The 22,078-nt window shown below is 47.4% G+C and overlaps 2 protein-coding genes across 2 annotated transcripts in view; one reads left to right on the top strand and one right to left on the bottom strand.

Annotated features, from left to right (window-relative positions):
- Positions 1 to 2,979, top strand: part of NSD2 (nuclear receptor binding SET domain protein 2) — a 97,665-nt gene extending 94,686 nt beyond the window's left edge. Inside the window, exon 25 of the mRNA XM_058838368.1 lies at positions 544 to 2,979. Within this exon, the coding sequence (XP_058694351.1) occupies positions 544 to 809 (266 nt within the window). The 3' untranslated portion in view covers positions 810 to 2,979. The remainder of the gene's footprint in view (positions 1 to 543) is intronic.
- A 152-nt stretch (positions 2,980 to 3,131) lies between these two features.
- Positions 3,132 to 20,205, bottom strand: LOC131579000 (uncharacterized). The gene is made up of 10 exons (XM_058838366.1): positions 19,919 to 20,205; positions 19,762 to 19,822; positions 16,255 to 16,833; positions 14,860 to 14,995; positions 12,900 to 12,988; positions 11,160 to 11,223; positions 10,688 to 10,776; positions 9,578 to 9,690; positions 9,002 to 9,158; positions 3,132 to 6,879 (listed from the first exon to the last, which is right to left on the bottom strand). The coding sequence occupies exons 1-10, from the start codon at positions 19,928 to 19,930 to the stop codon at positions 6,728 to 6,730; spliced, it is 1,452 nt and encodes a 483-aa protein (XP_058694349.1). The 5' UTR covers positions 19,931 to 20,205; the 3' UTR covers positions 3,132 to 6,727.
- Between the last annotated feature and the right edge of the window lie 1,873 nt (positions 20,206 to 22,078).

The following is a 22,078-nucleotide window of genomic DNA, read 5'->3' as shown; positions in this document are numbered from 1 at the left end:
CAGCAGACATCAGGTTGCAGTTCCAGATATCACAGGAGTTACCTGTTTTCGGTCAGCCATGTCAGGTGGGATGTGAAGAAGGGAAGCAGGCAAAGCCTGTTATCCCAGAAACAAATAAAACCAAGGACTGGTAAAGTAGGCTGGGGCAAAAGAGCATCTGTAAGTGAAGCACAAACCTTCCTGAGGAAGACTGGCAACAGGCAGGGGACTGCTCTAAGAGTAGGCAACAGCTGACCAGATGTTTGGATGCTCTACCAGCCTGTGGGTTCTGTAAAATGCTATTGAGCAAAACCTGAGTCATTTCTTCTAGCTGGAGCTGACTGCTGTATTTAAATGAGTGTGTCAAGTCTGCTCCTTGCAGCTGCCAGCTGAGCTTTGGAAGTATGATGCAGCATTCTGAGTGTTGAGATCAGCCCCGGTAGTTGCTGTCATTTGTTTTGTCAGGAAAGTTGTGCCTGGTTCAGCTGCTGCAACACAAAACTTCTTCAGGAGATGATGCTGTGTTTTAGTCTGCACTAATGGGCTCTTTGGTTCTGATTGCAGGGAAATGGGAGTGTCCTTGGCACCACTGTGATGTTTGTGGCAAACCTTCTGTTTCTTTCTGCCACTTCTGCCCAAACTCTTTCTGCAAGGAGCACCAAGATAGGACAGTACTAAATTCCATGTTGAATGGACAGTTATGCTGCTCTGAACATGTTCTCGGGGTGGATTCTGTTGAAACTCAGAAGACTGAAAAACCCCGCAAAAAACTGAACAAGTTCAAGCCCAGGAGAAGGAGGAACAGATGGATGAGAGCTGAATGCAAATAGTCATGGACTGCAGTTTCTACTGCTAACACTATCTTGTAGATAAGTTGTGAATATGACCAGGGAAGGACACAATTTTACGTATATTCTGTAAAGGTTACAATGGGGGGGGATTTTTTTGTTTTGTTTTATAAATCCACTGAGCCAACCACAGCAGTCTTCTGCTGCTTCTGCACTGATAACGAACTGCATAGTTCATCAAACTTCAGGACAAACCAAACTTGTTACTCAGCATTACAGTTACACTTGAATTGTTACGAATGTAAAATGTTCCCTCCAAAATACTTGCAGGTTGGAGGTAGGTTAAATCAAACCAGGTAGGCGTAAACATAGTTTTCTGAGATAGTATTTGTCAACCAACAGATGTTTAAAATAGTATATCCTTGAAAGAAGTTGTTAGTTCTCAAGTCCTTTTGAGTAAGAAATGGCTTGGTCTGTGGTCCCAATGAGATTTGCTTGCCTTGTGTGTTTTTGAGCAAGTGCTTGAATGCCAGCCATGACCCAGGTGTGTCTCTCGCTACAACCACACACAACAATTGGTTTGTGCTCTTCAAAAATGATTCTTAAGCAATCATGATCATAAATATTCTTCCACCAAGAAATGTGGTGCGTGGTGGGAAAGGCACACCCTGTACCAGAGAGGAGGAATCTTCCTTAGAGATTTTTTTCTATACTGTTTTTTCCTATATTTCATCCCAACAAAACAAGAATTTACTTCATCTTGCAGAGCTGTACAGGTCTGGACTTAAAGGGATATTGTCTTGCAATCTAGGCCCAATACACTAGGATTTTTGTGTTTTAATAAAAATAAATCTTACAAAAGCTATTATTTGGAAAAAATTACGTGATTTTTTTTTTTTTTCCCCTCAATGGCAGGTAAAATGCAGAGGCAAACTTTTCTTTGGAATGCTTGGAGTCCAAGCATTTCAACTTTGTGATAATGCAAGAAATACCCAACAAGGAACAAGACCACACCCACGAATGAAACAGAAAGTGCAAAAACTAAACTAAAAACAATTAAGTAAAAGTGAAATAGATTTTTGAAGAAGCATGGAAGAATTTTGATGTGAAATTTAGCCTTACTCTGTTCCTTTGGATAAAGTTTGTATAAAACTGGCTTCTTGACAGACTGAAATTTTTTGTTAGTTTTTTAGGAGCTCTGCTCTTGACTGTCCTGTCACCACTGTGTCGTGTCAGCAAAGCTGTTTTGAATTCCTCACTCCCATTAGCATTAGGTCCTCACTAACTCACAAGGAGATGAATATACAAGACTTAGTATTGATGGAAATAATACTAGAACTAGGAAAAAACGGTAAAGAAAAACATCTTTGCCAGTTTTCTCCCCAGTGCATGTCCCTGGCAGGACCAGGCAGCATTCCAAGCACATTTTGAGTTGTGCCATTGTGACCCACCCTCCGTAAGCACCACGTGCACCTCCATGTCCACTGAGCCATTTGTGTATGTTCTAGCTTAGTTAATAGTGCAGGAACTCTGTGTAGCCCTTTTGAAAATGAAGCCTTGCTATATCATGGAAGTGTATGGTTTTTGTTTTTTTACCAAGGCATTTCTTCAGATTTGATATAGTTCTTGGAATTACCAAAACCCCCATTTATTCCCAATATGTAAAAACTTTGGCTTTATTAGAAGATATTAATTGAAAGAGGTTATAAATGTTGCATTGCCCTCTGCTGAACACTTTGGTTTCTGTTTTGTTACCAAAATGCTTTTTTGAATCAGTTTTTATAAACACTGTTGGAAGGTTCTTTTTTTTTTTTTTTTTTAAATATTTTTTAAGAAATAGCACAGTTCTAAATCAGGGGAAGCGTTACATGTTTGCATTTTTTTAAAATGGTATGCCAAGCCTTGCACTTAAGTTAAAAGTCAATATTCTTTAATTGATTTTGAGGGAAACTTTTTCTCTGCCATGGGGCTGAAGAACAGTCCCATGCATAAAATCAAAACCAAGAAATGATATTATGGATGTTTCTTTAATAAGGGGTTTCAAGGGAAGGAAAATGAGGTCAGGTAGTAAAGCAGAAATATTTTCCTCATTGCTTTAAAACAAAATGAAGGAATTTGATGTCATTGGGACCATTCTTTGAATACTATACCATGTAAGGAAGGCTTTGTAAGAATACCTTTAAATAAGTTATTATAAAATTTTTCCTTTACATTCCATTGCTTTCATAATTTGTTAATTTTTTTTTAGTTTTGTTGCTTTTTCATCTTCATGTGTAGGTGTAACAGCTCTATCACTCTGGAGCGGTGATGCCCCAGGTCCTAGGAGGCAGATCCTCACTTCCAGAAGCCACAGCCTGTTCTGACAGGGACTGCTGCAGTCACAGCCCCCCTGCTTTGGGCTGGGGCACGGTGCCCACAGCCTCCCGAGGGGCTCACAAGCACATTCAGCACAGCAGGATGCAGGACAGCCACCCTTGTGTCTGTCTGTGGGAACAGAGAGACTGTTCACACAAACAGCTCTGAGCCAGGGGCTGTTTGACCTTCTGCTTCCTTCTACCTCTCCTTGCTCTTTACTGCTCGACCCTCTGGCCCACGGAGTTCTGCATCACGGGGATGGCAGAGCAGGAGTTCGCTTGTGAGTTGCTGGGAGTTCCTTCCTGCTGCTGGGCACCTCCTGTAGGCTGATCTTGTGGAGGAACGTGGATCAAAGTCTCTCCCTTGACACATACTGGCCACGTAACCCTGTGAGCTCAGCTCAGGCACTCAGGTGGTGATCCAGGAGAATTCTGGTTTCTGTACTAGGACAGGTGGGGTTTAGGTGCGTTGTAATGAAGGTTTCTGCACCTTGCTCTGCAGCCTGGGAAAACAGGCTGAAATTTTGTTTAAAAAAAAAAAGCTGAAAGAAAAGTGACATTGTTTTCCTTCTCCCACTGTTCAAATACAAGGCAAAACAATCCTTAAGACTTGAGCTTTCTCCTGATGCAACTCGATATTTTTTAGCATTCAGCAACTTGAAGGATTTTCTATTATAAATTAATCTAAACAACATTTACTGTTACTGTGGCATATTATGTGGCCTTAAATGATGTTCTTTGTGTCTTGCCCATCAAAGTAGCAAAATGTCTTTCCTTTTCTAGCAAAAAAGCTAGATACATGACAGCCAATTTCAGAATTTGTTGTTCACATGAGCAAGCATGGAAACAATTTTCAGTTGAGTATGTTAGATGTATTTTCATACAACCTAGGAAAAATAATCAGAGTAAATGTCTGTTTTGTTCAATAGCTTTGTGTTCATGGTCAGGTTTTAGGAGGTTTTTTATTTGAATTACTTGGAAAAGCAAAATACCTTGAAAGACGTATTAATGGGATTTTTCCACATTGTTGAGTCTCATTATTCCATGTCTGACTGCTTGAGAAACTTCAATGTCTTATTAAATGTTGAATTTTATTCCTAGTTATTTAAGAAGTTGCTAAGTCTCTTTTGTAAAACAGCTCTGTATACTTATTTTGGCACCTTTTTTTTTTTCCTTTAAAGAAAAATGTGGAATTGATACATCCTAAGAAAGCACGGTTTGGCAGTGAGGGAACAGGGCTTTGTTCTCTCATAGGGAAAACTTACACTCCAGGCCTTCCTAAGAGACACCCTGGAAATACTGTTTTACACTTCCACGGAGGTGATAATGACTGTGCTGTGGCTGTTTTCACACTGTTGCTTATCACAGAAATGCTGACATTTCTTGCAGTCCAGTTTTCCCAGTGCTGCTCTCTGTTGCTCATAATTTTACAGGTTTTTGTGACAGCTGGAGCTCCCCAGCCCAGCCAGCACTGCTCCCTCAGGGGCCTTCTGCTGTCAAAAATGCTGGTCCTGCTTGGTCAGGTCTGACTCTGACGGTGGCTTTTTCAGACAGGGTTTTTTTGGCTCTGGTTTGGCTTCACGTGTGGAGTGTCCAACGTGTGACAGCAGCTACATTTTTTAAAAAAGCATTTCAGAGATCTGCTTTGACACTGGTGGCTGATAGTTCTGCTGAGATCACCTGGTGCTCTGCATCAGGATTGTGTCTCTGTGCTGCTCTGAGGAAAACCACAGCCTTGGGCCAGAGAGAAACTTCATGTCTCCTAAATCAGCAGTGAGAGAGGCTGCATGGAGCTCTGCCCCTGCTGGAACAGTGGGGAGGGTTTGTAGGTACCATCCCTGTTGCTGCTGATCCAGGTTAGAGTCACAGAATGGTTTGAGGTGGAAGAGACCTTAAAGACCATCCACTTCCAACCCCCTGCCATCATGTGCATCATGTGGGAGCAGCTCCTCTTGGATTTGAAGACAAAATTGTGACCTCCTGCCTCTCTGGCAAAATGAGGCATTTATTATACAAATTGAGCACATCACCTGGTAGGAGCACCGTGGCCTTGCCACAGGAAAGTTGATTATATCTAAGAAATGCATGAAGCCCTTTGAGTTCAAGCCAGAACAGCAGCAGCTTCTGAAAAAAGGAAAATAGGTCCATGGGCAGGGACACCTTCCCCTACACCACGTTGCTCCAAGCCCCATCCAGCCTGGCCTTGAACACTTCCAGGGATGAGGCAGCCACAGCTTCTCTGGGTAACCTGGCTGCCCACAACAGCTGATGTACCAGTCCTCCACCCAGCTACTGACCTGACAAGAGTTGAGAGACATCACAGAAATGATATATTTTATAAATTCTTTTAAGCACTTCTAACACCTTCCCTGGGCAGGGGAGAATGAGCAGCTGAGGGCAGAAACCACTTAACCCCCACAGCCATGGTTCCTTCAGCCATCTCTGCTGCTGCAAGGTCAAGTGAGAAGTAACACCTGCTACCACCTCTGTGCAGTGGATCTTTTGATAGTGATACTGTTTTTGCTGGCCATGGAGGGCTGGTGAAGCACAGCACTGACACAGGGTCACAGCTGGCTGGGCTGGGTTTACACAGCACCTGTGCAGGAATGTCTGTAGGAGGAAAAGGAAAACAAGGTGGGAAGGTTAAGAGGCCACAGGGACTGGTTTTGTGGAGCAGTTGACACTGGCTCCAGTCCAGGTGATGAGCATTTCTGAATGCCTGGATAAAAACATGATAGGGGACATAGAGCAGACAAGAGTCAACCAGCCCCACACAGAAATTATCTCTGGAAAATACAAATCACATTAGTTTAACCAGATGGTTGAACTGGGCTGGGTGCACAGAAGCAGGTTCACAGTGCCACAGCAAACAGGTACAAACCACTCATGCTGCTCTCCTGGATGAATGGGGTGTGCAGGGTCAGGGACAGAACTTTGCCCAGGCATTTAGGCACTGGGTCTCCTACAGGCCCCTCTCAGCATGCAGAAAGGTGCAGGGCATGTGCCTGCAGCACGCTGCTCCTTCATAGCTCCACTCCGAAGCACCACCTGACAGCAGGAAACAAAAGGGACTTATTTGTCCAGGAATCAACCATTACTTTACTTGTACATATTTGCCCACAGCTGAAAGGAAGGGGAGAGCCTTAGGATCCCTTTTCTTGACTTGTGCTTATGCAAAAATTTCGAGAATGGGGAACAGAATAAAAAATTGCATATTATTAAAAGGAGGCATATTCATGTTAGTGCAAAGGAACCTCAATAACTGGAGGAGTCAGTCCTCTGTTGAGCTGACTATTAAAATGGAGAAACAGGTATGATTGATTGCTGTTTGGGGGGGTTTCCCCCTGAGGAAAGAAGAAAAGTATTTACTTGTGCATAAAGCCAGGAATTGGAAGGGGAAGACTTTTCCCATTAGCCCAGTGCAGCAGAGCAGGGAGCTGGGTTGGTTTGCACAAGTAGCCACAACTCAAAACCTTGAGTTTTATTTCCCAGCATGGATTTCAGCTATACAGAACCAGGTTGCTGGTGGTTAAACACCTTGCCCAGAACCACATCAGTGTTGCCCCAGGGCAGGGAGAGGCAGGTGGCTGCTGCTCGTGGCCTGTGCTACCAGCCAGCATAGACTGGCTCTGTGTGTTCCATGCCCCCATACGTGGGGTGTCCTCCCGAGCCCCGGGGCAGCAACAGCGACCTCAAGGATTTCTTGCTGTGCTCTTGCCGCTGTCTCAGAATTATTAGAAAGACAACAATGATTCCACCTGGAAAGAATGAAAGAAAGGAAGGGTAGTTATTCACAGATGGGAAGTTGAATCTCACACAGGTGATGTTTGCTCTGAGGCTTCTCAGCTCAGCTCTTCCCTTCTGGTAAAATAAGGGAGTTTTTTTTCCTACATACTCTGTCCCTCTCCAGAGAGAGGGAAGAAAAAAGGTTCCACTGGCAAAAGTAACACTCAGCTTCAGCAGTTCAGTTTAACTCTGGAAGCTGCAATGGATAACCAACAAGTTTTATTGAAATAATTCAGTAACTTGATTTCCTACTCCCATTTACTCGCTGCTCTCTGGAACTGTTTTCCACTTGGCATCTTATTCACTGCAGACCCCACCAAAAGGATCTTGTTGAGAACTTAGTTTGCCCTGTATGGTGCTTACACTGAAGCACAAGAAGTAACTAACCTAGATTAACTCTGAGTCTAGACTGAAATCAGGGCTGTCAGGAAAAATTACTTTTGGATTGGGCATAGACATGGAAGTAATTGGCAAATCTCAAGTACTGCGACATTCTGTTCGTTTGTTCCTGGCAGAAGCATCAACAGAGAAAATTGCTCTGAACAGAAGAGCACAAATCTGTCGCTGTGATGCAATATGGCCAGACAAATACACCCAAATTTCGGTTGTGTGAGCAGACAGTCTCATGGTAAACACTTGATCTGTGAGACCAGCCGTGAAATACCCGTGGGTTCCTGCGTGGGCTGTTTCCTTTCCCCCTCTTTGCAGCAAGCTCTGGGAGAGGCAGGAATGCTGTTCCCTGACCCTCAGACTTGTTTATCACAAATGCTGGTTAATGGGCCATTGTCCCTCTCTGGGCAGTCTTTTCATATACTTCAGTTTAATCTACTTTTTCAAATTAATAATTGCTTCAGATGGCATCTGTTTTGGCAGATTTTTGGACAAGAGCCTGGTGTGAGGGGATAGGGGTCAGTGGAGGAGCTTTCTCATGGCACCAAGCCACAGCTTGTGAGAGCAACCCTCATCTGTTCCCATCAGGCATTCCAGCCCCATGGAGACAGAGTCAGAGGGTGCTGCTAGAGCTCCTCCAGACCCTGCTGTCCTTATCTCCTCCCGTGAATCCGTGGAGTCCCCTCCTCAGCTGCCAAGAGATCAGCGCGATGAGAGCTCTGCTTTGGTGTTGGAGGAGCTGTGTGTCTTTCACAGTGGGGAGTAACACATGCATTTAATCTCCCCTCTCTCTCCTTTTAACAACAGCGAGCCAAGTGGAGAATGGGTCTTCAGGAAGTACATAAAATACACTTGAAACACAGAAACTGAATAAGAGGCTTGTTGGATATTCTTTATCCTCTGATGGCTTACTCATCTCTGACTTTGCTCTCTTGACACAAGATTTTCATCTCTGGTAGTGTAAGGGGCACTTTGGGATTGCTCTTCATCTCTCTGTGCACAGGAGACAGATTCCTCCTCCCTCCTTCCTCATCTGCCCTTTCTGCAATCCACACCAGTAACAGTTGTTCATTTTCATCATAACTCTCTGATTAAACCTCCCCCCAACTTTGATTAAAAACAAGAGAACTCTGTTTTTCCCTTTCTTGAGACTAAAAATGCATATTTATAGTTTTGCAACAATAATTCCTGGTGCAGTTTCCCAGTTGCAAAGCTCATGCACTCATTAGCTTGCCCTAGTTACAGCAGGTGGCATCTGAAGGGATGCTCCCCACACTCAGCAGGTCCTGACTGTTGGGTACAGGGTACATTTGGCATGAGTACAACCAACACTGTATGAGCCAGCAGCTCCCCATGCTGCTGGATGCTGTGGCATGACTTTAGGCAGGAATGCTTTCAGGAAACAATCTCATACCAAAAGGAAATTTTCCTTTTTCCTACTTTTGTGCAGCCAAGGAATCCCTGTTTGAGGGTGCACACACACCAATGCTTCCCAAGGACAAACAGCAAGCATTCAGCACTGTGCCACTTTCCTTCAGAGCAAGGGAAAGGACTGTCACTGGCATTGAAAGCAGCCAGAAGGGCTTTCATCAGAAATCCAGCATTCCAGAAACACAAAATACACCACCCAGAGAATGCTTGGTTCAACACAGAGCTGCAGAGGGGTGCCTGTTTTACCAGAGGACAGAGAGGACCCAGACTCACCTGCTGAGAAGGTGGCCAGCACAATGACAGTGGCAGGGGTCAGCTGGCAGGAGTCCCCTGCCTTGTACAGGAAAAGTTCCATGCAGTAGCTGGGCTCCACACTGCCCCTGGGGCAGAAGGCATCAGGAGGGCACTTGACTGGGTTCACATCTGGGCTCTGCCCAAGAGAAGAAGTAACTCAGCACCAACAAACTACAGAAGGCAACCAGGGCAAAGGAACATAACATTTTAGCATTAGGAGGAAAAAAAAATAAATAAAGGAATGAACCTGTCATCATTATTCAGTCTTGTCTGCCCCTGCAGTGTTAGAGTATGGGGAAGGGCAGAAGGTGTCATTAATACATCAAACCCCCTCATTAATGCAGACACCATCCCCTCATGGCCCAGTCAGAGCAGGCAGCTCAGGCACAAAACCACACTCCTGGAAACACAGTTTTAATCATCTCCCTGCATCAGAGCCCTGTCTATGTTTAAGATAAAGGAAGCTCAGATTACAAAAAAAAAAAAAAGTGTTAATTGCAGTGTATTTAGCTTGTCATGGTTAACACAGGCTGCCCCCAGCTGATGGGGACTCACAGGGCAGTAGTGGTTTTCTGGGCACAGGTCACAGCTCTCCTTGCCCCGCTGTAATTGGTACTCTCCTGTCCTGCAGGCCTTGCATCTGTCATCACTGGGACCTTTGAATGTACCTAAATAGCAAATAAGCAGAATATTAAGGCCTGAGACTAAACCCCAGGACCTTTGCAATTGCTTATGGATGAATCAGCTTTCAAAGCCACAGGGAGAAAGAGCATTAAGTTTTCACGTGTGTAACAAAAGCTGAGCCTGGACTTTGGTCCTGGTTTGGGGGCAAAGGGTTAGAACAGAACAAACAGGGACTAAAGAATATTTGGGGTCAGACCTCAGCAAACAGAGCAGTGTGAGTAGGAGTAGTGGGAGAGGGGTTTAGTAGTGAGCTCTGGCTTTAATGTAGAGGGAAGATGGGAGCTGGAGGTCAGCAGTGTTTCATCCTCTCCAATTCTGGATTCAAACACCTTTTCCAGCTGTTTGAAACTTGCTGAGCAGACTTCAAAGCACAGCTCAGTTTCCCAAGCTTTGTGGGAGAGAAAGGTCACAGAAGTTCCAAGTCTCAGAGTGGTAAAATGCTTTCCTGCATGTTTAAAATGCAGCTTGGCTATGAGACACCCCTGGTGCTGTGTCCACACTGGAGGCTGCCCACTGCCATGGGCTCTGCCTGAGCTCTGCCCAGCCCTGCTGGCTCACCTGCTCAGCCTGGTGGTTCAGACAGCACAGAAGGGAGCACGGCCACATCCCTTGCATCCCCCCCCGTGTCCCTCTGCCCCTGCAGAACATCCATCTCTGAGAGCAAGGCTGTGCTTTCCTCAGCAAAGCCACCACCACAAAGATGTTCTTTGCTGGAGCTGTTACCCAGCTGTGGATTTGGGCTCTCTGGCACGCCAGGGACCAGCACAGCTCCAAGCCTTTAACCAGCCTGGTGGGAAGGTGTGGCACAGGCACGGCCTCCGCCAGCAGCCAGACAAACCATCCCAGCACGATCCCTCACTGCCAGGGCACAGCTCTGCTCTGCAGGGACCTGCAGCCCCTGGGCTGGATGAGATGAGTGGAATGAGCCACTGGAGCTGTGTGTTCCCAGCCGGGCACAGCCTCTCCTCCGGCTGCAGTTACCTGCTGGGCAGGCCTCGCACCGCTCCGACGCCTCCCGAGGAGCCTCCTGCCCGCCGGGGCACGACTGACAGGACGAGCAGCTGCTGGTGCTGGGAGGGGACAGGAGGCAGGACACGCTGTAGGATGAGCACTTCCAAGATCAAACCAGCCCACCAAAGCCAGCTCTTACAAACTGGAATCTTCAGTCAACCACGCCAGCCAGGAACCTTTGCTGTTTTGTGGGTGTCTGTCTCCAGTGAGATTCTCATAGAATCACAGAATGGTCTGGGTGGGAAGGGACCTTAAAGTTCATCTCATTCCAACTGCCATGCCATGGTCAGGGATGCCTGACCGGGTTGCTTGAAGCCCCATCCTGCAGCTGAAATGGCTGGTGACCTGTCTTTGAGCACCACACTGCTGGTTCCAGCTCAGTGGCTAAAACAAACCCCCCTCCCTGTCCACCTGAGCTCCCGCACCCCAGGAGGCTCCTTACTTGCAAAATGATCCCGGCTGGCAAGGCAGACAAAAAGCTGCATTTTCCTTGGAGCTAAAATAGCCTGAAAAAGAGAAGAGTAAGGCTTCAGGGTCCTGCCTCCACAGCTCTGCCCCACACTGCCTCACGATTTGATTGTGCCCATTTTACAAGCAACCAAACAACTCCCCACAACACCCTTCAGGTGGCATTTCAGGGGCTAATTTAGGATTTTTGGGGTGATATTTGTCAAAGCTCTGAAAGAGCAATGGAAGTTCCCTGCTGCCCTCTGCCATGCTGAGGGATGCATGGGGGGCTCTGGCAGATGCCCCGTGGCACATCTCACATCGCTCAAAAACACACCAAGGAGACAGAGAAACCTGCCACCCTTCCCAGCACCACAGGCTGAACTGGAATGAAGCTGGAATAGATGACCCCAGTGCCAGCTCCCAAATTATTCAGCTGGAACAGGTCTCTGACCAGGGGAAACCTCTCCAGTCACCCCACCCTTCCAGGCTTTCCCCCACCCCAGGAAGTCTGGGGTGAATCTTCTTCTCTGCAAAAGGAAGGACACAAGACCCAGCAGCCAAGGTGGCTCTGCTGGTGCAGAGCCTCCCTCCCTGCACCACAAGGACCAGGAGGACATGACCAGGCCCTTCCCAAGGCACAAAAAGGAGTGAATTGTCCCAAAGTGCCCAGGGGCCAGCAGGACCCAATTTGTGAGTCTCACCACACCAACAGGAAAGCTGAGAGAGCAGCACTTGGGAGTTCAGGTGGGTTTATAGGTGCCTGATGATGCACAGCATGGTCACTGCCCACATGGGACAGAATTAAGCTTCAGAGAGGAGCTGGACATGGTGTGGGTAAGATCTGCCTCAAACCTGGATTTGCATCAGGCAGCAGAGGCTGTGGCAGAGCAGGATGAAACCAAACCCATCTCCCCTCTCCCTGCAAGGCAAAGGATTTTTTACATTTATACTTGCAGGATTTAGGGGCCACCCCCACAGACTCCCCTGTTGTCTAACACAGTGTTCAAAGCTGCTGAGTAAAGGCAGTGACAGACCCCATCGCTGTCACCAGTCAGATTTTGTTCCTCCCAGACTCAGCAAGTGACAGCCAAGGTTTGGGTACAGCCCAGCAGCTCGGTGGGTGGATTTTCAAAGGAACAGTTGTGCATGTTCAAGCAGGACCCCATTTTGGGTGCAGAGGAGCTGCTGTACTGCATGTGTTAATTAGGGTTTTGCATAAGTAAGTGCTGTTCTGTTCTGCACATGCTGTTACCCTGTCTGCAAAAACATTGTACCAGCTTGAGTGGCATCAGCCAGGTGCAAAGCAGCTCCTTTTCAAAACCCCAGTTTTAACGTGTGGAAAATAAGGAGAGTATTACACTTAATATTCAGACTGCAGAAAGATTGTCTAAATGAAAACAAAGATGGTTTAGACTAATTTTTGCTATCAGAAATAGAGAATATTTTATTTTCCTGCCAATGCTCCCACCTTGTGCTAAAACTGAATTTCATAAAACTTTTTTCCCAATTTTCATTGCAGAGTTTGCATTAACTTGTTGCAAAAACAAGCATGGAAGCATGGTTGAGATCTGCTTTTTTTGTTTTAATAACAGCAGAATAGGTAAGAGATCTGGGCTATTTTTAACCTGGTTACCCTTCAGTGCTTCTAAGTTACCTGGTAATTACATCTGGCCCTGGGAAAAAGCATGATGTGATGAAAATGCATTTGGGTTGAACACAAACCAAAGCCTACCTTGCTCACAGGCTCTGCAGGCTGCAGCCCCAGACTCATTAGCAAAATGTCCTGGTGGGCAGGGAAGACACACGGTGCTCCTTGGGAAGCTGAGAGGGAAGGGAGCAGAGTGGGACACAATTTTAGGTCACCCAAGCCTCTATCCACTTGGAGAAGATAGAGCAGAATATGACACTGACAAGTCTAGAAATGGAGCAGTTATGAAAAAGGAGTTCAGGCAGAAAAACATCAGTTTGAACTCACCTGAATGTTAAAGGTCCACTGAAAAAATAAAGTTTTCTGTATTACTAACATTAGAGATGCCCTGTGCCTTTGAGCAATATGGAAAGGGACCATCTGAATTGAAGGTCTTGAAAAATATGCTGTGGTCAAGCTTAAAACCCTTGGCTTAAAGTCAGACTCTTAAATCCACTCTTGAAAATGGAATAGAGAAGGTGTTTGCTGTTCAGCATCCATCAGTGATTTCAAAAGGAGCTGCTCCATTGCTGGGAATCAGGAGCTTAAAAAAGGACCAAAACCACAGGCAGTGACGTGTGAGAGCCCCGACCTTAAATAGCAGGGACTGTGGGAAAAGGGAGGCAAAATGTCCAGGAGGAGGGGGAGGAAATGAGGCAAAGTCAGGGGAAGAGAAAGCTTTTACATTCATCACTAACAGAGCCAAATCCCCCTCAAGTATGTGGGTATGGGAATTTGATAACATACTCAGAGATGCTTTGGAGGAAAACAAGGACATGCTTTTTGATTCCTTCAGAAACTTCAGGGCTGCATGAGATTTGCAGAAAGAACCCAAACCAGAAACCCCCAAACCAACTGGAAACAAACAAACAAACAAACAAAAAACTGGCCTGCCAGAGCCGCTCAAAGCTGTGGGGAGGCCCAGTTCTCCAAATACCACAGAAATGTTCAATGGCACCTTTGAAGCCCCGAGGCCCAGGCAGCCACCTGGAGATGGCCATGCACACACTGCACCCCCAGGTGCCCTCCAGAACCCCCCCACTTTTGGTCCCTGCTCTGGCACACACCAGCCCAGCACTGCTGCCTGACCCTCTCTGGTCCCTGGCCCTCTCCCACATCCCAACACAGCAGCTCTGTGTGCCCTGGAGACTGCTCCTGACTGGTTTTTTAAATTATTTGGGGGTACATTTTTAAGGCAGGTTCTCACAGCACAAACTGCAAGGGGGGAGCACAGAGGAAGATCCTGCTGGCACCTCAAACTCAGGGGCTGCTGCAAACAAACTGCACAGTCAGGTCACCCTTCCTACAGCCAGATTTTGTTGCCAGTCCCCAGGACTGATTCAAATGGAGCTGCCCTGCAATGGACACAGTCCTGGGGAGGCTCTTGCCCTCCCCCCTGTCCTTGCCACCACTGAAAGGGCACAGCTCACTGTTTGCAGACATGGATACAGCAAGAGAAAATCCAATAAAATGGAGAGAGCAGCACATGCACACATCTGGCAGCCAGAGGACACTTGAACAGCATCCCTGGGTGAGGCAGCCCTGGATGAGCCCTGGAATTGCAGGACTGGGCTCCTGGCTGGGATGTCTTGTCAGCTTTTCCACACTCCATCAGCTGAGGGAATTGCTTTAGATGCCAGGGACTCAAATATAGTGAGATGCCTCAGGGGCAAGAAAACAGGGACTGAGAAAGTCATTGGGCAAAGCAGGGAGATGGAGCCTGTTGGTCAGACATATCCTTCAGAAAAGCTGAGGAGGTGAACCCACAGCTCACTCCTGTTTCCCCACCACAAAGCAACATGTCCCCTCAGTGCAGACAAAAGACAGGGTGGTACAAAAGGAGAGCCCAGAGAGGAGCAGCCCTCAGCACCAGGACATCCACACCAAGGTTTCCTGTGAGGAGAATTCAGCCTCTGAGAAACAACCCTGGCAGCACTTTTCCAACAGCCCAAAGGAAGAGATTTTTACAGCTGGGAAGTGTTTGTGGTGTATCACAGTCACTCACCTGGTGTAATACCCCTGTGGGCAGGGCAGGCAGGATGGTTGCCCACTTTGGGGCTGGTAGTGGCCAGGTGGGCAGGGGCTGCAAGCACTGGGATCTACACACGAGCCCCCTGTGCAGCACGAGCAGCTCAAGGTGCCTAAATTGGAACAAAAACTCAGGATCAGGATCAGACTTGACTGCAACCTCTGTGTCTGCCAGGACAGGTCACTGCCACAAAGGCAGAAGCTTTGGGATGCAGTTCCCCTGGCAAGGCACTCTTAGAGGGCAGAAACTGTAATGTTCATGCTAATTATGCTGCTGTCCACTGTTAGCAAGCTGCAGAACAGCCAAAAGATGATCTAAGGAGTCAAAGCTGCCAGTGTGGATCTCCAGTAGTTAAGCTGACTGCTTTTTCCTTCTTTAATTTGAGGGTCCAGGAAAATTTTCCTTGTTTTCCCTCCAACACACAAAAAGAAGATTAAAAAAAAAAACAAAACCAAAAACAAATAATAAAAATAAACCAGTATACTTCTTTAGATTACTGATAATTTAAGCTTGTAGGAAGCAGAACTGTTATGTAAAGCCCCAGAGTCGAGGATCTGCCTTAAGCAGCAACAGCTTTTCTTTGAGCACAGGTACATGGCATGCATTCCCAGCAGGCAAGTTCTGCCCCTCCCTGCTCCACAAAACCAATCCCAGCCACACAGAGGAACTGGGTGGGATTTACTGCAGCTGCACCACCAACACAGGCAAGAGAAGGCTCTGTCAAAGAAGGTCCTGCATAAAAGGGAGGTGAGAGAACTCCTGCCTTCTGCAGATTCACTCTAAAGCATCAGAGCTGCTTTTAAAAAGTGCCCTGCAGTGCAGGGAACAAGCAAAAAGTACATGGCTTGTATTTTGGAGAATTATTTTCTTTTTTTGAGATTTTTTTTTGTGGAATGGGGTGGTGGTGTTTGAAATCAAAACCCAACCATGTTACAACAAATAACTTCCAGGAAAGGTTATATTATGCACTGCTGACCACAGCAGAGCTTGATCAAGGATTTTCTCAAGGCCACTGTAAAAGGCTATCTCTACAGCAGATTCTCTTTCAAACATTCGAGACAGCTGGAAATTGACCTTGTATTTGGCCCTGGACCCCAAAATTATGTTTTTCTGCCAATAAATCAAACTGTACTCGTGATACACTTTGTGCCACAATCCCATTACTTTGTCATCCCACTGGGGAAGCCTCAGGAAGACCAAAGCACAGCACAAGGCCAGGAAAGACAACATCTTTGATTTCAGAAGGGTGAAATGAATTAAGTCCCTCTCCTGCTGCCTATCCAAACTTCCAACAAGAGCAAGTTTTGGCTTCACCTCCCCAGACAAATCCCTTTTCCCTCTAACACAGAAGATGGGAGCAGGGACCCTTACCTTGGGTGGGGACTGTCCCAGGGGGGCAGCGGGCACAGGCTGTCACATTCACTGTGCTGCAGCTGGAGGGCTGGGGGGTGGTGGGGAGCAGAGCTGATGCTGGGACCCCAGAGGATGTGGTCACTCCTGGAGGGGACGCTGGGACACCGCTGGATGTGGCTGTCGGTGCTGCAGACCCTTGAGAGGCAGCCCTGCTGCCAGAGGTGGGGGCGGTCCCCGTGGTGGTGGGCAGAGTCTGGGAAGGGGATTTTGTGCTTGGATCAGCAGATGGAGCTGCTGTGGATGCAGCAGGGTTTGCAGTGGTTGGGGTCAGTCCAGCTGAGAGTGTTGCAGGAGCAGCTGGGGGAGCAGAGGCTGCAGCAGTGGTTGCACTGGGAGGTGCTGGGGTTGATGCATTGGGAACCTCAGTGCTGGCTGTACTGGGAGGTGCTGGGGTTGATGCAATGGGAACCTCAGTGCTGGCTGTACTGGGAGGTGCTGGGGTTGATGAAATGGGAACCTCAGTGCTGGCTGTACTGGGAGGTGCTGGGGTTGATGCAATGGGAACCTCAGTGCTGGTTATCTGGCCTAAAGCAATACCTAAGAGAAGAAAAAACATAATTAGTGGCTGAATTGTTGTTCTCCCTTTAATGACAGCTCCTCATTTCGGTCTTTATCAACTGCTTAAACCACACAGGCTTGTTTGATGTCCAGAAAACTCCCCACTGCTGTGTTCAGAGCAAGGATCTGAGGCAGCATCTGAGCATGTCTAGCACATCAGAGACTTACCAAGGAAATAAATGAGTGGGTCCATGAGGCCACAAGTAAGTAGATGCCAATGGAGGTCTGACTCCCGGGTGTGAGAATTGTCTGAAACAGTCAGTTTTGTTAGCTCCTTGAGACTGTTTATGCTGAGATCTCATGACAATCTGATTTAAGATGATTATCAAATAGCTGACTGCTTTATCCCATCTCTCTTAAACAGATCAGCCAAGAAAAGATGGGCTCAGGGGTTTTTTAAGCTGTCTGGTGCTACATCCAGTAACCAGAAGGGAACCTGCAGGCCAAGACTTGCTTTAATTCTGTAATCCCTCCTCAGAGTGAGGATTGCTGCAATCTGTAGAGAAAGGAGGTATTACAGCAGCTCAGGTTGTTTTGCTGTGATACATGGTAGACTGGAACATCATCTGGTGATGGAAGACATCCCTGGGCACAGGCATAGGTAATGTCCTCCAGTGTCTAACAGAGGAGAGACCCATGGAACTGAGCATGGAAAGCACCAGGTAATTGTTAATTTAGCAGTATGGTACTAAGCAAAGGAAGAAAAGCAAAGCCAAAACAGGCAGCTTATGCCACAGCAGCTGTGCCACCAGCTGGGTTCAGGAACTCAGGGCAGATTTACTCAGTACTTACTGCAGCTTCTGAAAACACTCAACCTTATACAGCACCAATAGGCAACTGGAGCTGATACTGTGGGGTGTAAATGCTCTCCCAAGCAGCACAAACCTGCTAAGCCCCCTTGGCAATCCATGCCCCGTGGCACAGAAAACACAAGGATCCCTAAGAAATTGATTTGTGGTTTTCAAGGAGGTCAAAGAGTGCAGCTAACACCTGACAGCAGGATCTAGGTGAGGAAGGACAAGGGCAAGGTGACAAGATAGGTGACAGCACAAGCTGTCAGGTGTCAGACCCACATCCCTGCAGACTCTTCCCCAGCCCTAATTCACCCTCAGCCTTTAACTTCTCTTTCAATTTTGTACCCACCATGCAAGGCCAGGCACGGTGGGCACCAGTGCTCAGCACTACCATGGTATGGACATCAACATCAACAGGCCAAGCTGATGGCAGCTCCAGTTAAAGTTCTGCACCAGGATCACGCCAATGGATAAAAGAGTCTTTATAAGGTTGTGATCACATGGAGACAGTTTGCTGGGAGTGCTCCCTCCTATTGATGATTGCCTGCTTTGTGCCAAAATCCATCTTGGTGTAATTACTGAGTACAGCAGAGGAGCTCCCAGCTATCTGAGCCACTGCCCAGGTTTTAAAGAATTTATGGAATAGTCTGAGTTGGAAGGGACCTAGAGGATCATGGACTCCAGCTCTTAAATGAATGGCCCATATGTGGATCAAACCTACAACCTTGGCATTATTAGCACTGTGCCAATAATGTTCAGCACCAACTGAACTAAATCTCATTTTCTAGCTGTAGCCCTAAAACAGAGACACCAAATCTTGCAGTGATCAGTTTGTAACATGCTGGTTTGCCCGAGGCTCAAACCCAAGGGACAGAGGTGCCAGCACTGGTCCAAGGGAGGGAGAGCAGCTCCACAGTGCCCACACAGGGCATTGCCACTGTGGCCATGCTGCCACCCAGAACCAAGACGCACAATTCCCCCCATCTGACTCACTGTCTCAGGGGCTGAAGCCAGTCTGCTTGATTTTTCCTCACCTCTGGCAACAAACTGAGTCAGTCCTGAGATCCATTAAACTGATCCCAACATAAACACTAAGTTAAGAGTGCTGTCAAATTCCCAGGAAAAAACTTTCAGGAGGACCTCTGAGATCAGAGACTGATCTGCCACAGCTCCCTCCTGTCCCCAACAGCTCAACTCTGCCAGCCAGAGACACTGCAGAGGTTTCAACAGCTTGGACTGCCCACAGCTGGATGAATTTTGTTGTTGTTGGGGTTTTTTATTTGAATATGTTTCATTGGTTGGTTGGTTTTAATGTCAAATGGTGGTGCTCCTAAGAGGAATTTTTTAAAATGGAAAGTAGATTTCCACAACTCGTTACCGGAAGTAATATACTTGTTTGCAAAAATTCAGTAGCCATCAATAATCTTTTGGTAGCCAGTACTTCTTAGTAATTTAACAATTTCTGGAGAAAAAAAGAAGTTTTCAGCAGGCTGAAAAAAATAGTTTTGAGCACTAGTAAAGTGTGTATTTTACCAGTTACTGTCAGTCACAGGTGTGAAAAAACAGTACTCAAACAACCTCAGCTTCATCAGACCATTTTCTCTCCTGCATTTACACTGTCTACATCATGGAACAGCGATTTTACTTTGTAGACATTTATTATTATTATTATTATTATTTTGTTAAGGAGCACTGTGAATAATCCAAAGTATCTCCAGGGAAAATTGAAGGATGTGTTATTTTGCGTGTGGCACCTTGGTACGTACAAGAGCCTTGAGGATGTCAGGCTGATCTCTGAAATATCAGAGAGCGGATCTTTCCCAGCCTACCAACAGGCATCCTGCTCCTTGGGGTTTAAGATAAAGCCTCTGCAAATCCTCAATACGCAGAGTAATACAGCTCTAATTCTCCTTTTTTTCCTTTTCCTCTTGTGAGAGCAAATTTCTGTATATACCGCATGCACCCCATTTCCAACACTGCCAGTGTTTCAACACTTCCTTCCTTCCTTCCCTGCCTTCCCCCAGCCCTGCCCAGGGCTCCCACAGGCCCATGGTGGCTTCACCCACCCGTGTGCTCAGCCAGTGAAGAGAAACCCTGTGTCGGGAGGACTTACCTGTTAAACACACCATGGTTAAGCTCCACAGCAGAAGACAGGGCCAGGCACTCATTTTTCCCTGAGGAGTAACACAGCCTGTCAAGAGGCAGGATCAGCAGCTAATGCCCTCACCCAGCTGCTCATTCTGCTCCGCTTTTGTGCCCAATTTTGTCACCTGACTGATCATGCGGCTCAGTCAAGTCAACCTCTCCCCAACAAAGGGGGGTTTATATTCGGAGACTGCAACAGGTCTTGAGAGGATACGGCCTCCTGAGAGCAGAGCACACAGCAGGCACCCAGAGGAGCAGATCTCCCCTCACAGAACTGCAGAAATCTGTGCGAGAGCAGCGCTCTGGAGGAAGTGGTGGCTTCGGGGAGGGATGGGCAGAGCAGCCTGGGAACCCAGCCTGGCTGCGGGCCAGCCCCCCGTGACCTCGTCAAGTCAGAGGACCTCAATTTTTAGACACACAAGATTTCCTGAGAGAAGAGAAACGAGAAAAACAACCCTAGAAGAGTTCCTGTTTTAACCGGGGCCAACCATGCTGTAGCCAGAACGCAGCCTCTGGTGAGCACGGAGTTTTCCCAACCAGCATTTCATTCCTCTCCCTTCCTCGTTGCCCTCATGGTGTCCAGCTTGATGCATCAAGTTGTTATCAGGATCAAGCTCATAGAGCCTGATGATGGTGATTTTGAGGTGAGAGCATTAAGTTTAATAAGGTCCCACCCCATTTTCCATGTGTTCCAGTGTCTGTACTGCCTGCTGGGCCACCTGAGGACACAGATGTCCCCATGTTTTCCTTACCTTGCAGCCCTGCTTTGAAAGATCCCCCCTTTCCCTCTGCCCCCACTGGCAATCAGCATTGCCAGGCCCCTGCTGTGAGAGGATTTCCTTTAGCATTCTGCTAAATGACACATCTCACATGTCACATCTTTGCCCAAACTGAGGGAACAGAGGGCTCCTCATACAGGATCGTGGATGCTCCACATGCAGCCCCCACAGCTGCACATTCAGTGAGATCAGGCACTGTCATGCACTGTGGCCTTTGTGCTCCAGGATCCTCAATGGGGCCCAACATGATGAGCCAGAACAAGCCTGCTCTAACACAAACCCTCAGGCTTTCCTCACAGTGGCCCAGGTGGGGGCAGTTTGGGGCCAGGGACACTTTCCTGTCCTCCTGTCTCTAGCAGTGACAGTCTGCCTAACTCTCCTGCTTCATGGCAGCTGCAGGGGGACAGGGCAGCCTCCCCCGCTCTGGTAGCACCAGTTCGGGTGGGTGCAGGTCAGACTGGGACCAGCTGGCTTCCCTGAGCTGATGACTGATCACAAGCACGACATCAGGCTCAAGGACTGGGCCCTGGCAGCCCCTCACAGAGATGCTGCCCAGTGGCTCTGGACAAGGCAGGGGTGGCTAGAGGGCTGCCCCTTCCCTGCAGGCACGAGAACTCTCAGTGTGACATTCTCTGCTTGGCTTTACAGGTTTTACAAGTCTCTGCACAGGATGTTTGATCTTAGTCTGTGTAAAGAACCTGTTCCACCCAGACCTGTGCAGGGCCATCCACTCACCAGTAGGCTGAGATTCTGCAGTTAGGGACATCTGTAGGAGCAGCATTTGGAGGATGGAGCAGCTCTGTGCACTGGTAAAACACTGCCAGCAATTACCCAGTGAGATTTATCCTGCTAGGGAAGCTGGCAGCAGACCAGTCCTCTCCATCCCACAAGCTGCACACCCTTGGTTAGTGGGGAGCTTTCCCACACTCCCCAGTCCCAGAACCAAGTCACCATTTGCTGAGCAGCTACAGCACTCACGTGCACACTGGGAAAGCAGTTCAGAACTGGATGTGGCAGCACTTTCACAGGGAGTTTCAGCCTAATACTTGGAAGAGAAAGGGAAATTTTGCATTAAAGCCCTTTCTGTGCCCTCAGAGCCCCCTTTCTGGGTGAGCTAGCAGAGCCCAGGTAAGAGGTGAGACAGGCTGCTTTCCTCTCAACTGTTTTAGCAACTGGACAAGCTGGAAATACACTTCTGATGGGAAAAAGCTAATGCCACTTCAGGGCAGAAAAATACAAATAGACAAATTCATGAACTCCTGATGTGCCTGGGCCTGTCTCCATTGAGATTAAATGCTTTTGCTAGTTGTTTCACAAAGAAGAAAAAGCAGTGTCATGCTTTATCAAAAGTGATGCCGTAGGCTGGCACAGGGCCTTGTTCTTGTCAGTTCTGTTGTTCTTCCATAGTTGGCAGACCTTGTGTCCCCAAACAAACCAGACAGTACCCTCCGCCCTCAGAGCTCACAGGGCAGAGACAGGAGCAATGACACTTCTCTGAAGAACAGA

Source organism: Poecile atricapillus, chromosome 4 (assembly GCF_030490865.1).
Source record: "Poecile atricapillus isolate bPoeAtr1 chromosome 4, bPoeAtr1.hap1, whole genome shotgun sequence".
NCBI lineage: Eukaryota > Metazoa > Chordata > Aves > Passeriformes > Paridae > Poecile > Poecile atricapillus.
Note: the sequence above shows the minus strand (reverse complement) of the source record. Positions and strands in the feature narration are given on the sequence as shown.